Here is a 13,009-nt window from a genome sequence, read left to right on the forward strand (position 1 = left end):
CATATAATTCTCATGTGTTATGACATGAACTGTGAGGTGTTATAGAGACAGGTGGGTGCCTGTCCTAAACAAATAGGTAGAAGTTACTACTTTTTAAAAAACAGTTTTTCTATCAAGATGGGTTGCAGAATGTACATTAAAAAACCCTTTTTTGATCTTACGATTGGGCTGCAAAGAAAACAAAATGAAAATCTGAAGGTCTCAATACTTTCTATACCGACTGCACATACACCATTCTGCAAGTTACCAGGTACATACACTTCAAGGGGTTCTCCAGCGACATAAAATGCGGCTGCTCTATTCATCTCTACGGTGCTCGGCTTTCTCCGTAGGCACCATACAGATAAATGGAGTAGTTGGCGCATGCGTGACCAGCTTCTTTATTCATCTTAAACAAAAAAGTTTAAGTCATCTCACCGTAATTACATAGTCAAAACCCCTTTAAAAGGGAGTTTACCTATATTTTTAACCATACAAAGTTGCAGACAGATCAATTTGCCCACAACAGAAATCTAGAATAACTTGAAACAAAAATGGCATGCACCACATTTATTAAGGGTTTTAGATTATTTTCAGGCAGTTTTGCGACTTGTCCAAAAAAGGAGCATGGCCTTGGGAAAAGGGGGCATGGTTTAGCCTGTGCGCCAGAAAATTCAGTCAGAAACTAGACCAACTAATAGCTGGTTTAAGACTCCCGAATCTTAAGCTACTCCAGATTCTTCCAACATGATTTATCTGGCACAGGATACGACTGTTAAATCTAACTCTGAACTGGTCTATTCCTCATCTCCCCCCACCCCCCCCCCAGCTTTCTACGAACTACGGTTTACTTACTCTACCTGCCATAATCAATGGATGATGTTACTGATCCATAAAAGATAAATCCTCGTAGTACAAAACAGAAACAAAATATTAGTGTTTTTTTTACAATGGGACAATAAAGATTTGTCATTCATGAAATGGTGACATCTTTGGTTGTTTTTAGGGTGTTCCTGAGAGGACAGGAGCTGGTAAATAAAGACAGTCTGCTGCATTTCTCTTCCCTCATTCTGAAATGAAATTGGTCCTATCAACATCAATTGTATTATACAATCTGAAGACTATCACAGTCTGCGGAAAATCTTTCCAACCAAGTTTCAACCAATACCTGCTCACCATGTGCAACACCCTCGCCGATGCAATGGCGAGGTAGTGTTTGCGAATACGTCCCACCTGCATGTAATTACACTACATAACATGGTTCTGATAGGACATAGGGGTATTGCAGTGGTGAATCCTGCCTGGCAAGGCAGAGGTTAAGTATTTTGTATGATGCAAGATGCTATTGTCCAATCATCTGTGTTACATCCTGTCCTTTGTAAGCTGAGATGTGATTGGAGGAGCAGCCACCACCTGACCAAAGGGAGGTAATAAAACCTCCTGGCCAGGAATGTTCTGGAGATTATTCTAGTAAGGAATTAGAGAGAAGTCTCTCAAGAGAGAGCATTCTAGTTTGTCTATTTAGTGAGTAGTAAGCAATCTCTGTCTAGCCCATACCAGAGCAGGAAGAGCCTAGCCCCTGCCTCTGAAGAGTGGAGCCGAAGACTAGAGTAGTGTAGTGAGGAAAAGGGGTATCATCTTACCTTTAAAGGTGATACCTGAAGCCCTACAGGACAAGCTGAAGCTTCCTACCAGGACACAGCTGCCTCCCAGCCTGCCCTCTACATCCAGGCTGGTGAACTATCTCCTGAGGCTCCCTCCAACTCACATCTCAGCACTCCATCTACCTGTTAAAGGCACGTTGCTGCGGTTCCTGCCGGTTCAAATAAAGAACTGTAAGTTGTTTTCTTCAACTTCTGTCTCCGTCTGGTCCCTGCTAATACGGCTGCCTTCATCACCGGCACCCTGTCCATCACCCAGATACTCACACTCGGGACATTAAGGGTTTGCCCCAGGGAGATTCGCTATAGCAGCCTCTCCCTCATCATTTCTTGCCAACACCACCCTGCTGGAGACCTGCCAGGCTGTAGGACAGGCCTCCGGTTCCCCCGTACCAAGCACCGTGACCATAGCGTGCTTAGGCCGCAACCGCCAGCCACTCCGGTACCGCGGGCCCCGGCTGTCTCCAGGCCTCACCTCAAAGGGCTAGGCCCCGGTGGGGGATGTTGCACATGTCTTACCTGTAAGTCAAAGAACTTGCTGTATCTTCGATAGATGACCTCTGTGGTGCCACTGGACCATGTGACATTAATGATATATACCTATAAAGATAAAAGAAGAATCTGTCATTGAGTGTCTCTAATGGATACACAACCACTCAGCTTTTCATTCATCCAGTTACATGTGGTGAAGCAACCAAGAAAACAAGGGCTGGATTTAATGTGAATCATGATTTGTTGCTGCACATCCAAACTAAAGTAATTATCATTTATAATAATTTACTGACACTATGTGTCCTGTCTAACTGAAAGGCCATGGTACCTTACTTACCACTGAAACACTATGATAAGACTAAAACAGATAGGCCCTGAATCTAGCTAACATATGTTTTACTTGGTAGAGAACTAGATCATTGTAATTTATTTTTTATTTCTGATTGTACATTGTTGAAACATTGTTTTAAAGGTTTTCTGCACTGCAGATTGGGCATGATAGCTGAGTGAGAGCAGCGTATGCAGGAGACGAGCCGGGGCATGAATGCTCCTGCCTGCCATATTTATTATTGTCTCCACTGGACAATACACTACAGTTAAAATTCCCCCAGTTCAGACCTGGTCTAAACAGGTCCGACTTGACAGAGATTCGCTGGTGGGGGGAGGGGTGATTTAAAACTGGCCTGCGAAACGCCAGTCTTAATAAATTCCCCCCAATGGATCTACTTAATGAATTAAGGTTTTAACTCTGACCTATAAGCCAACCTATTAAACTAGGATCAAATAAGCATTATCTACTCCTATAAATCTTGAAACACATATTTTGATTATCCCGTTATGAGCTCACTATAAATATGTATGGATCACAAAAACAGAAACAAACGGAAATGTTTACTCCATATACACACCCCCACCTCCTTTATCAGGAAGATATTTCACCTAATCAGACAACAGAATGGAGACAAATTGGCAGGAAACCAAGATCTGGGCAGACATACATGTGCGGGCAGCTACAACAGCTCCATTAACTATACAGTTCCTGTCTACGCTCAATGGTTATTTTTATCCAGCTGGTGTTTTAGACATTGAAAGGCACCAGGCACAGATTTCACATATATAAATTGGAATTTCTTCATAGGCGAGCCGGGTAACAGGTATAGCAGTTGCTAAGAGGTTGACTGAGACACAAGATACTGTGATAGCCAAGGGTGCATTATACCAGCACATTTACTAAGGGTCCATCGGACGCATTTCCGTCGGGTTTCCCGAATTTTTTCCTATTTGCCCTGAATTGCCCCGGGTTTTTGGCGCACGTGAAAGGATTGTGATCGGCGGCGGCTTTCATGTGACACAAATCGGGGGGCGTGGCCGTTGGACAACCCGAATGATTCGGACAAACCACAGAATTTAAAAACTAAATTGTGTTGCGTCAAGATCAGCACTCACATACACCGGGAAGAAGAAGGTGAACTCCGGCGGACCTCAGGGGAGAAGCGACAGACGCAAGAAATTGGACACACGATTTTAGTGAATTGCGGCAGCTCTGAATCCTTGTCGGACATTCCGGGTCGGCAGCGTCAACGGGACGGGTAAGTAAATGTGCCCCTATATGTTTTATCCTGATGCTGTGAGGTCACAGGTACATGTTTGGTACTAAACAACATAATGCTAGGTGCATAAAATAAAGCTAACATTGGAAGTGTAAAAGCACTATATCCAAGAAGCAGACAACTAATGAATGCTTTGTTGTCATCAAAATGTAGTCCTCCATGTAAAAGATGTCGAGGTGTCCCCAATGTCAGGCAATGAGCATTTACAGTCCAACTCAAGCAGCATAAAGACTGAAGTGTTCCAGATTAGGTTTGCCTTGAATTACCAGATGACATCATGTAATCAAGCAGTTTTGTTCTGCTTCGACCCCAGACTGGATGAAGATTTTTCAGCATTATATCATCACTGGCCAACTTCCTACAGAAAAGTGTGTAGATTTAACTCATTCAGACTTTGCTAGATACATTATGAGGATTATGAACAACTCGAGTCACTGCCTTGGAAATGCACAACAGGGAAGATGTGGCTTACAATACAAGCTACTTCCTATGTAACACAATGCAAATTATCAGAAGCTCTAAGGTACTGGCGCTTAAACCTTTTTGGTCTGAGGGCTGGATTGTAATCTAATCGACTACAACTGTATATATTTACAGTATATCCACCACCAGAAAAGTCCAAATTACCAGTGTATTCCACAATCGAAAAAAAATACCAGATGCCTAAACAAATAACACAGCGCTGCACAGAATTGCTCGGCAGCATCTAACACATAATAGAATGCAGCCTGAATAACCACAACTAAGAAACTATACAAGACAAAAAATAGGGTTGCACAATGCATTGAAATCTCAGTACTTATACAATACTTTCAAAGCCAGAGCGGTTCAATACCAGACATCGTGCAGAAAATCCTTTTGAGAGATGTGTCGGGTTAGCTGCAGAGCAGGGACCACTTCATCAGGGAGATATCGCCATCTGTCCATATATGGTCTCCACATCTCCCAGGGCTTCCCCAGACAACAGGTCTCTATTTAATTCAATTAAATACATTTTTGCCCAGCCCGGGATTTGAACCCACAACCTCCACACTCCACCTATCATAGAAACATCTATACATCATCCGTTTTTTTACATACGTAAAAAAGTTGATGGGTTTCTAATCTACTTCTTGCCCTGCCCAGTTGGTTGCCTAGAAACATTTGAGAAAAAACACTCTGCGTACAGATATCATGCATGTGCCATACTTTTTTTTGCAGATTTTCCATTGACTTCTATGAATGTACATGTGTGAGACAAAATAATGCATGCTGCAATTTTTTCCTCACTGTCTGCACATCCGTGAAAAAAATGGACATGTGAACAGACCCGTAGGAAACAGTGGTCCTTTTACCATCCGCAAAAAAAGGATGGCACATGGACATCAAAAACACCCATGAGCCCTAAATTATACTATTTAGTATTAACAATACCAGGTAAACCTTTACATTACATATACTACACTTACAGCACTAAAGCGTCTCATCGCATGTGTTTCAAAGGAAATGCAAATACAATCAGTCAGACTGAGCCCCGACCCCAGACTTTTGCATTGCATTTCTAAACGCAATGTAAACGCCCCATTTGACCGCACCCTAAACATTCAGATAATACTTTTTTATTTTCTTGACATATCGTATTGGTATCGCAATACTTTACTGGGTATCGTATCACACTCAAAATTCTGGTATCAGTGCAACCCTAAACAAAATATAACAATAATACGGACCCCAAACCAGATAATAAACAACAAAAACTCAAGAACAGACAGTAAATAATGACTGTGAAGAATCTCTTTGGCGATTAATAAAGTTGTCTGTGCCAATTCTGGAGTAAAAAAAACTGTCTGAAATGCCTTCTGATAAATTTAGACAATTTTAGGCACTGGAAAGGTGAGTACAGAGTTGTTTTTTTTGATAGGCTGAGCATAGGGGGCTGCTGGCTATATACAAGGGGGCAGGCACTAGCTATATACTAAGGGGGCAGGCGCTGGCTTTATACTAAGGGAGCAAGGGGTTGCTGTCTATATACTGGGGGGCAGGAAGGTAGCAATATACTAGGGAGCAGGGGGCTGCTGGCTATATACTTGGGGGCTGGCTATATACTAGGGGACAGGGGGGTGTCTATATACTAGGGGGAAGGACTGGCTATATACTGGTGGGGATGCTGGCTATATAGCAGGGGGCAGGAGGCTGTTGGCTATATAGTAGGGTGCAGGGGGCTGGCTGTATACTAGGAGGCAGGGGGTGGTCTATATACTAGGGGACATGGGCTTCTGGCTATATACTAGGGGGCAGGGACTGGCTATATACTAGGGGCTGCTGGCTATATACGAGGGGGGGGGGCATGTAACCAATGCATTTCCAACCCTCGGCTTATACACAAGTCAATGGGTTTTCCCAGGTTTTTGGGTTTAAAATAGGTACCTCGGCTTTTACTCGGGTCAGCTAATACTCAAGTATATACGGTACTTTCTTTCAGGTTAATATGGAAAACAAATGTAGGTGGAATAATAGTTTACAGTACCAAATAAAACAAAAAGGAAAAAAGATGAGATCCCCTCACCACCTGCCCAGCATAGAATAGAAACCCACTATTCAATCACCCATGTACATTCTGCTATAGTCCTGTGCTACAACTACAAACATGGCTGCAAGTAGAGAGGGTCTAGCACTAGCGATCATCCAAGGGTCAGAGAATATCATCTTTTTTTCGCTTCGTCTCAAATAACTCTGTTTACATCCTCTAATCCACATATGGCCAAATGAAGTTTTTGTCCATAGTCAGCATTTTTCTCAGGTTCAGCTCTGAAATAAATATATGTATAGATTTTGAGTAGAATGAATTCTCGGTGCTGTAACTAGAAGCTGCAATACAGCAAAAAAAAGAAAGCCGTAATAGGAAACAATCCCTTCAGATGTTTTAAGAGGAAGGGACTATTACTTGGAAGCCTTTTTCAGCCTTGAAAATTTGAGAAAATAATCCGATAATGAAATGAAGGTTCATAGGAGGACTTGTGTGCTTCATCAAGATTTCACAATCTCTTTCTAAGTACTCCCAGATCTGTCAAAAAAGCAGAACCCATGCCTGGATTCCCTCGTGACTGTTTCTTAACGTACTGAGAAAGGTACAGTAAACGGCCCATCACAGTGAAATAGGGAACAAACCAAGTATAGCAACCTACCATTATGTTCCCAGAAATTAGAAATGACAAGACTAAGGGATAAATAGATTGAAGATGTCCTTATGGACAGGTTCCCTTTAAAGCCACATGTGGATATAAAACAAATTGCAAATTCAAAGAACTAGTCATGAGTAAAATAGAGTTCGAATTATATGGTTCTCCAAATCAGGACATGATTAAAGGACCGCCAGGATCAAGGATTGTAACCAAGCAAACTTAAATGTTGGTCTGTACCCCCTCTGGCAGGATCCACTTTCTTATAAGCTGCTTATGCCCTTGTTTTGGAGAATAAAAGGCTTTACAAATCATGCAAATCAGCCCAAGGGGCTCCAAGCTCCATTAAAACCTATGAAGCTCGGAGCCCCACAGGCTCATTTGCATTTTTTTTTTTAAACACCAGGGAATAAGAAGATAAAAGATGAGCATATCCTGCCACAGGGGGCACACATGAGTCGGTCAGTGTGCTTGGTTTACAATCCTTCATCCTGGTGGTAGATGTCCTTTAAGAAGATCTGATCCTTAGGGTCCGATCACATGTGGCGTTTGAATTGCATTTATATATACCCTGCGACTGATCGCAAATGCTTTTCCATAAAAAGGCATATGCGATTGGTAACCAGCACCTGCTGTTTTGCAAGACGATCACATGCAATACAATGGAAATATATAAGCGATGGTGCTGAGCGCTGTCCCCGGGTGTCTGCATTGTGTTTGTAACTGCGAGACAAATGCCATATGTGACTGCCGCTTTACAAGATATTAAAATGAAATCCATATATAAAGACACATGAAATATTCGACTGGCGGAACTGCGTGATGGGCGCTGAGACGTGAGTAAGGCCACCTTTACATAGTCAGAATCTGTCATCAGTATTTGTAAGCCAAAACCAGGAGTGGGCTGAATCACTGAAGAGATACAGAGCTGTCCATTATACCTTTTCTGGTAATTCCCCCAGAGTCCTTCTGGCCCATTAGCAAAATTATGATGATTTTTAGAAAGAAGGAGGTCATGGATACATAAACATAAGAAGATGACCAGTCACAGTGCCAGGATCTATGAGTATGTGTCCCTGGCTTACCATGCTTTAAAGATAGATTTCTTCTTAATCATGCATAAAAAACATAAAAACTCTAGTAATATTTTAATATCATAGTTTTGCAGGCAATTAAATCCCAAAAAGGGTTACAAAGAAAGTGGAAAATCAGAAGGAGAAAAAAAAACTGGAGTTGAAAAAAAAGAGTAATGATGGAGATGCCAGGAAACAAAGAGATTTCTCCTCTTGGCCGGGATGAGTGCTGGCTCGCATCCACGCCCTCACGAGCGCTCGTCCAGGTCCCACATTAGGAGTCCAAGGCTGCATAGGAAAACACAAACTGCTTCACTACTGCAAAACAGCCAACTAGGACAAGACTTGCAGGCTATCACTGTCACTGCACAATGTGGAGGTGCTATTCCTACATCTATAAGGAGTTATATGGAACTGGATCATGAAAAGGGATTGCCTTCTGTACAGGGAGGATGAATACCATTGCGCTCTCTATATAGCCTTTGTTAGAGCTCCCATATCAGGGGCTGTGGATGAATGTGTCATGTGTTTCTACAGCCGGCAGCAAAACCATTAGACAAAACTTCTGGGCCCTAGGGAGAGTATGATGCAGCAAAGCTGAGCAAGCAGAGAGGGATACAGAGATACCAGTAAGGGGCAGGTACTTACTTGCTGGGCTTCAAGTACATGTGTGGTCAAAGCAGGTTTTTTTTCAGCCCTGACATTCTTCTACAAAGAGTCATGAACAATGTAACAGAGGTTTTAAAAGATCATTTCAGAAGCTCTTCCCGTATACCCCACTACCCCCCACCATCCCCCAGGAAAGGCCCCAGCCGGTTCTGCACATGAAAATAATAGTACAGTACTGTCATATCATTACCTCCTATGGTGCAAGTACCCTGAAACTGTGTAAAGACCCTGTTATTATAAATATTAGTCACAGCATGTATACACCTCCCCAGACGTCATAGCATGTATACCCCTTCACAGACGTCACAGCGTGTATGCACCTTCACAGACGTCACAGCATGTATACACCTTCTCAGATGTAAAAGCATGTATACCCCTTCACAGACGTCACAGCGTGTATGCACCTTCACAGACGTCACAGCATGTATACACCTCCCCAGACGTCACAGCATGTATACACCTCCCCAGACATCACAGCATGTATACCCCTTCACAGACGTCACAGCGTGTATACACCTTCACAGACGTCACAGCATGTATACACCTCCCCAGACGTCACAGCATGTATACACCTCCCCAGACGTCACAGCGTGTATACCCCTTCACAGACGTCACAGCGTGTATGCACCTTCACAGACGTCACAGCATGTATACACCTTCTCAGATGTCAAAGCATGTATACACCTTCACAGGTGTCACAGCGTGTATATACCTCCACAGACATCAAAGCATATATGCACCTTCACAGGCGTCACAGCAAGTGGCGTAACTTGAGGGGGTGCAGAGGATGCGGTCGCAACCGGGCCCAAGAGGCTTTGGGGGCCCATAAGGTCTCACTTTCCCATATGAGAAGACTAGTACTATGAACCATACATTACAGTCGGGGGTCCTGGCACAGACTTTGCACTGGGGCCCATCAGCGTCAAGTTACGCCACTGGTCACAGCGTGTATGCACCTGCACAGACGTCACAACATGTATACACTTTCTCATACGTCACAGCATGTATACACCTCCACAGACGTCACAGTATGTACACACCTCCATAGACGTCACAGCGTGTATACACGTTCACAGACATCACAGCATGTATACACCTTCAGAGACGTCACAGCGTGTATGCACCTTCACAGACGTCACAGCGTGTATACACCTTCACAGACGTCACAGCGTGTATACACCTTCACAGACATCACAGCATGTATACACCTCCACAGATGTCACAGCATGTATGCACCTTCACAGACGTCACAACATTGTTGCCCCCAGTGTCATATAAAGTTACCTAGATGCACATCACTTTTTACTTCTATTTTATTTTTGATTTCCCATCAAAAGTACGGCCCCCATATATTTCTATGGCTCCAGGTCACTGTGACCGTGCTTGATGCTCTTCTGCCTATGGAGGGAGGAGGTCAGGTGACGAGTGCTCACCCCTCCCCCTCCTAACCCTATGCTTGCCCAGGATCCAGTCTGGGTGAGCATACGGCCCCAAGGAATGCCCCCTTAGTTAGGATGCTCAAGGTGCTAAGGACGTGAACTTGATGCACCAATTACCTAATTAGCATATCTATTAAAAATGGGAATTTCTCAGAAATGGAATTACAGAAATAGCAATAAGATGGAATAAGATGGAGATGTGATGTAAAGGACCATAATTCTATGTAATAATATAACCATCAATGTTATTTTGATGTAAAAAGGCATCTAGATCCTTCTTGAAGCTCTCTGCTGTCGCTACTGTGACCAGCTCCTGAGCCAGGCTATTCCACAGATTCAGTTATTACAGTAAAGAAGCCTTGGAGATTAAAGCTTCATTAAAGTGCCCCCTTGTCTTTTGTTAACATGAGCATAATTGTGTTTATATGCAAGAATTGTATTGCATTCTCCAAGTGCGCTGGGGGCTTGTCCTCACACTGCTGTGTTCCTGTCTCTGTACAATGCCCTGACAATTCACGTCAGAAATCTGAGTTTCGATCCTAAATTTCTGCTATAGGCAAATCTGACATGTGTGACATTTACTATGAATTATGTCATCCCTGACTTTTATCATAAATCTTAAATGGTAAACTTACTATCCCATCTAACTAATGTTATGTTTTTCACTGTGGCCCAGGTTTTTCAAATTATTGGTCCATACACTATGGGTCATATATTTAAGGTTTTGCACCAATACAAGTGTGTGCATCAAACATATGATCTACTAATAATATATTTGTGAAGAAAAAGCTCAATGGGACACATTTACTTACAAGCTCACTCGAGTTCACTAAAAGTGCAATGTCCGTCTGTACTGCTGCGTGCAGCGATTCACTAAGATCGTGGCTAGAATGTGTCGCTTCCACACACTAGCCTGACAGAGTTCACCATCTTTTTTGTGGTGAACCTTTAACATAGGGTGTGCGACACACCTGGCGCTTGGTCCGAATCAGTCGGACCGTCCGACGGCACCCCCCCTAATTTGTGTTGCACGGAAGCCAGAGCAGCCAAACAACAAAAGGGTCGCGTGCGACACAATAGCAACGCAGAAACTTTTTTAAAAACCTGTGCAAGCCGTTTTAGCCATAAAAATGAGCACAGTCTGATAGAAGTGCAGCGTGAGACTCTTAAATGTGCCCCAATATGTCAACAAATTTACTAGTAGTGTAGTTTTGTACCGTGTTAGCCATGGAGAGCAGAAGAAGAGTGAAGAAACCAGGCGATACCTTTTTGATGCTAACTGAGTATATTTGATGGTGAGCTTTCGAGAATACTAGTTCTCTTCGTCAGACATGATGTTATGCATGAAAATTCACACACTAGGCAGTGATCATCAAAGGGTATTAAAAAAAAACTTCAAAACAACAGATTGATATATATCTTATCTTATTTACGACAGGACAGCAATGAACACACTAAAAACCTGTGAGGCATAACAAGAGAGCCCTGGCTCTTATCTGTTTGTGGCCTCCAGGTCAGAGGTAGGAGGTCATGAAGCTGGCATGAATGTTAAGACCACTTTGTAAGGTGTTGAATCTCCGCATTAATTTATACTCCCATTCTTTCCTATCCCTTTGTGTCTTAAAATGTCCCATTAATATAGTAATTTACTATTCACACCTTATGTATTATTACGCCTTATGAAAGCTCCATTAAAAAAAATCTACACTGAGTTATATAAAACAAGCTGACAAGAATGTGTTGATATGTTTTTCACAATATTCAGTGAAGATTTGTGAACTTTTAATATATACGTAGCACGAGCCTACCATCTAAATCTAATATTGAGTAAAACAAGAAGACAATTGATGCTGGATTTGGGTGGGTCAATTTTTGCAGGTTGCTCTGTGTATAACAATGTATACTGTAATATTCCCATGTGTCTACAGGGCTACAAGATATTACAAGATAGTTAGGTAAATTGGCACAAAAACTTATTGAGAACTAAAGGCAAGGGAAAGAACAATCCTAATAGGGATGACACTACTATGTGATGGGAACAAATCCTAACATATCTTCTAAAGACCACAAATATCTCTCAAGCAGAAATCATACCGAAGAAGATATTGTAGCTAGTCGAGACCTGTATACATGGGAACAATGCCAGGAAAGGATTGAACAGATGTGTGTGGGATAAGAAGTCATCAGTGACCTCCTGACCGTTCCTTCCAGATACCTCTCCCTCTGATCTCCTCCATAGGTTGGCCAGTAGTGCATAGACAATGTGGGCAGGGAAGAGGTCGGAGGAGACAGGTGGGAGTTCTCCCTGCCTTGCCTTTAGAACTGTATAATCTTCACATTTCTCTTCTTTCCTCCCATTTACTTTCTGGTAGTGTTGCTATAAAACATCAAATTTACTTTTAAACTCTTTTATTGTACATAGCTGAGTAATAAATTCTGCATTTATCCGGTCTATTTATAGTGCTGCGGATAAGCTGAGCGCACCGACATCTGCTCCAATCGTTCGCTCACCTACGTTTATGAAACCAGGGCCGTACAAAGAATGTGGACACCGATACAGTTGACTCTTTAATAGAACAAGAAAACAGCGCGTTCTCTCTGCACCACTACCCATAGTGATTCCAGCTGAAAAGGACTCCAATTGCTCTGTATTTTCACCTCATCAGAATTTTCCATGCCAGTTTTCACAGAATGAGTGACCCAAAATTCTGACGATGCTCACATGGGACATGCACAGCCATTTGGCTGGAGTTTTTGTACAGTATAAACTATGACTCAAATGGAAGTAACATTTCTGTAGCTGGATGCCTTCTGGACAAAATGTGTCAGTCACAAAAAAGTCATTTTATAAGAATTACTAGTATGTTTATCCAGAAACTCAGGTTTATTCAGGCATTTCCAGGATACTCTGATGGTCCATAACCATAG

At 42.5% G+C, this 13,009-nt stretch overlaps 1 protein-coding gene across 2 annotated transcripts in view; it reads right to left on the reverse strand.

The window, feature by feature from the left end:
- Positions 1–13,009, reverse strand: part of SH3PXD2B (SH3 and PX domains 2B) — a 98,795-nt gene that overhangs the window by 78,064 nt on the left and 7,722 nt on the right. For both annotated transcript variants that reach the window (XM_072146176.1, XM_072146177.1), the window contains exon 2: positions 2,160–2,240. In XM_072146176.1, coding sequence (XP_072002277.1) covers positions 2,160–2,240 — 81 coding nt within the window. The remainder of the gene's footprint in view (positions 1–2,159; positions 2,241–13,009) is intronic.

This window comes from Engystomops pustulosus, chromosome 4 (assembly GCF_040894005.1).
Source record: "Engystomops pustulosus chromosome 4, aEngPut4.maternal, whole genome shotgun sequence".
NCBI lineage: Eukaryota > Metazoa > Chordata > Amphibia > Anura > Leptodactylidae > Engystomops > Engystomops pustulosus.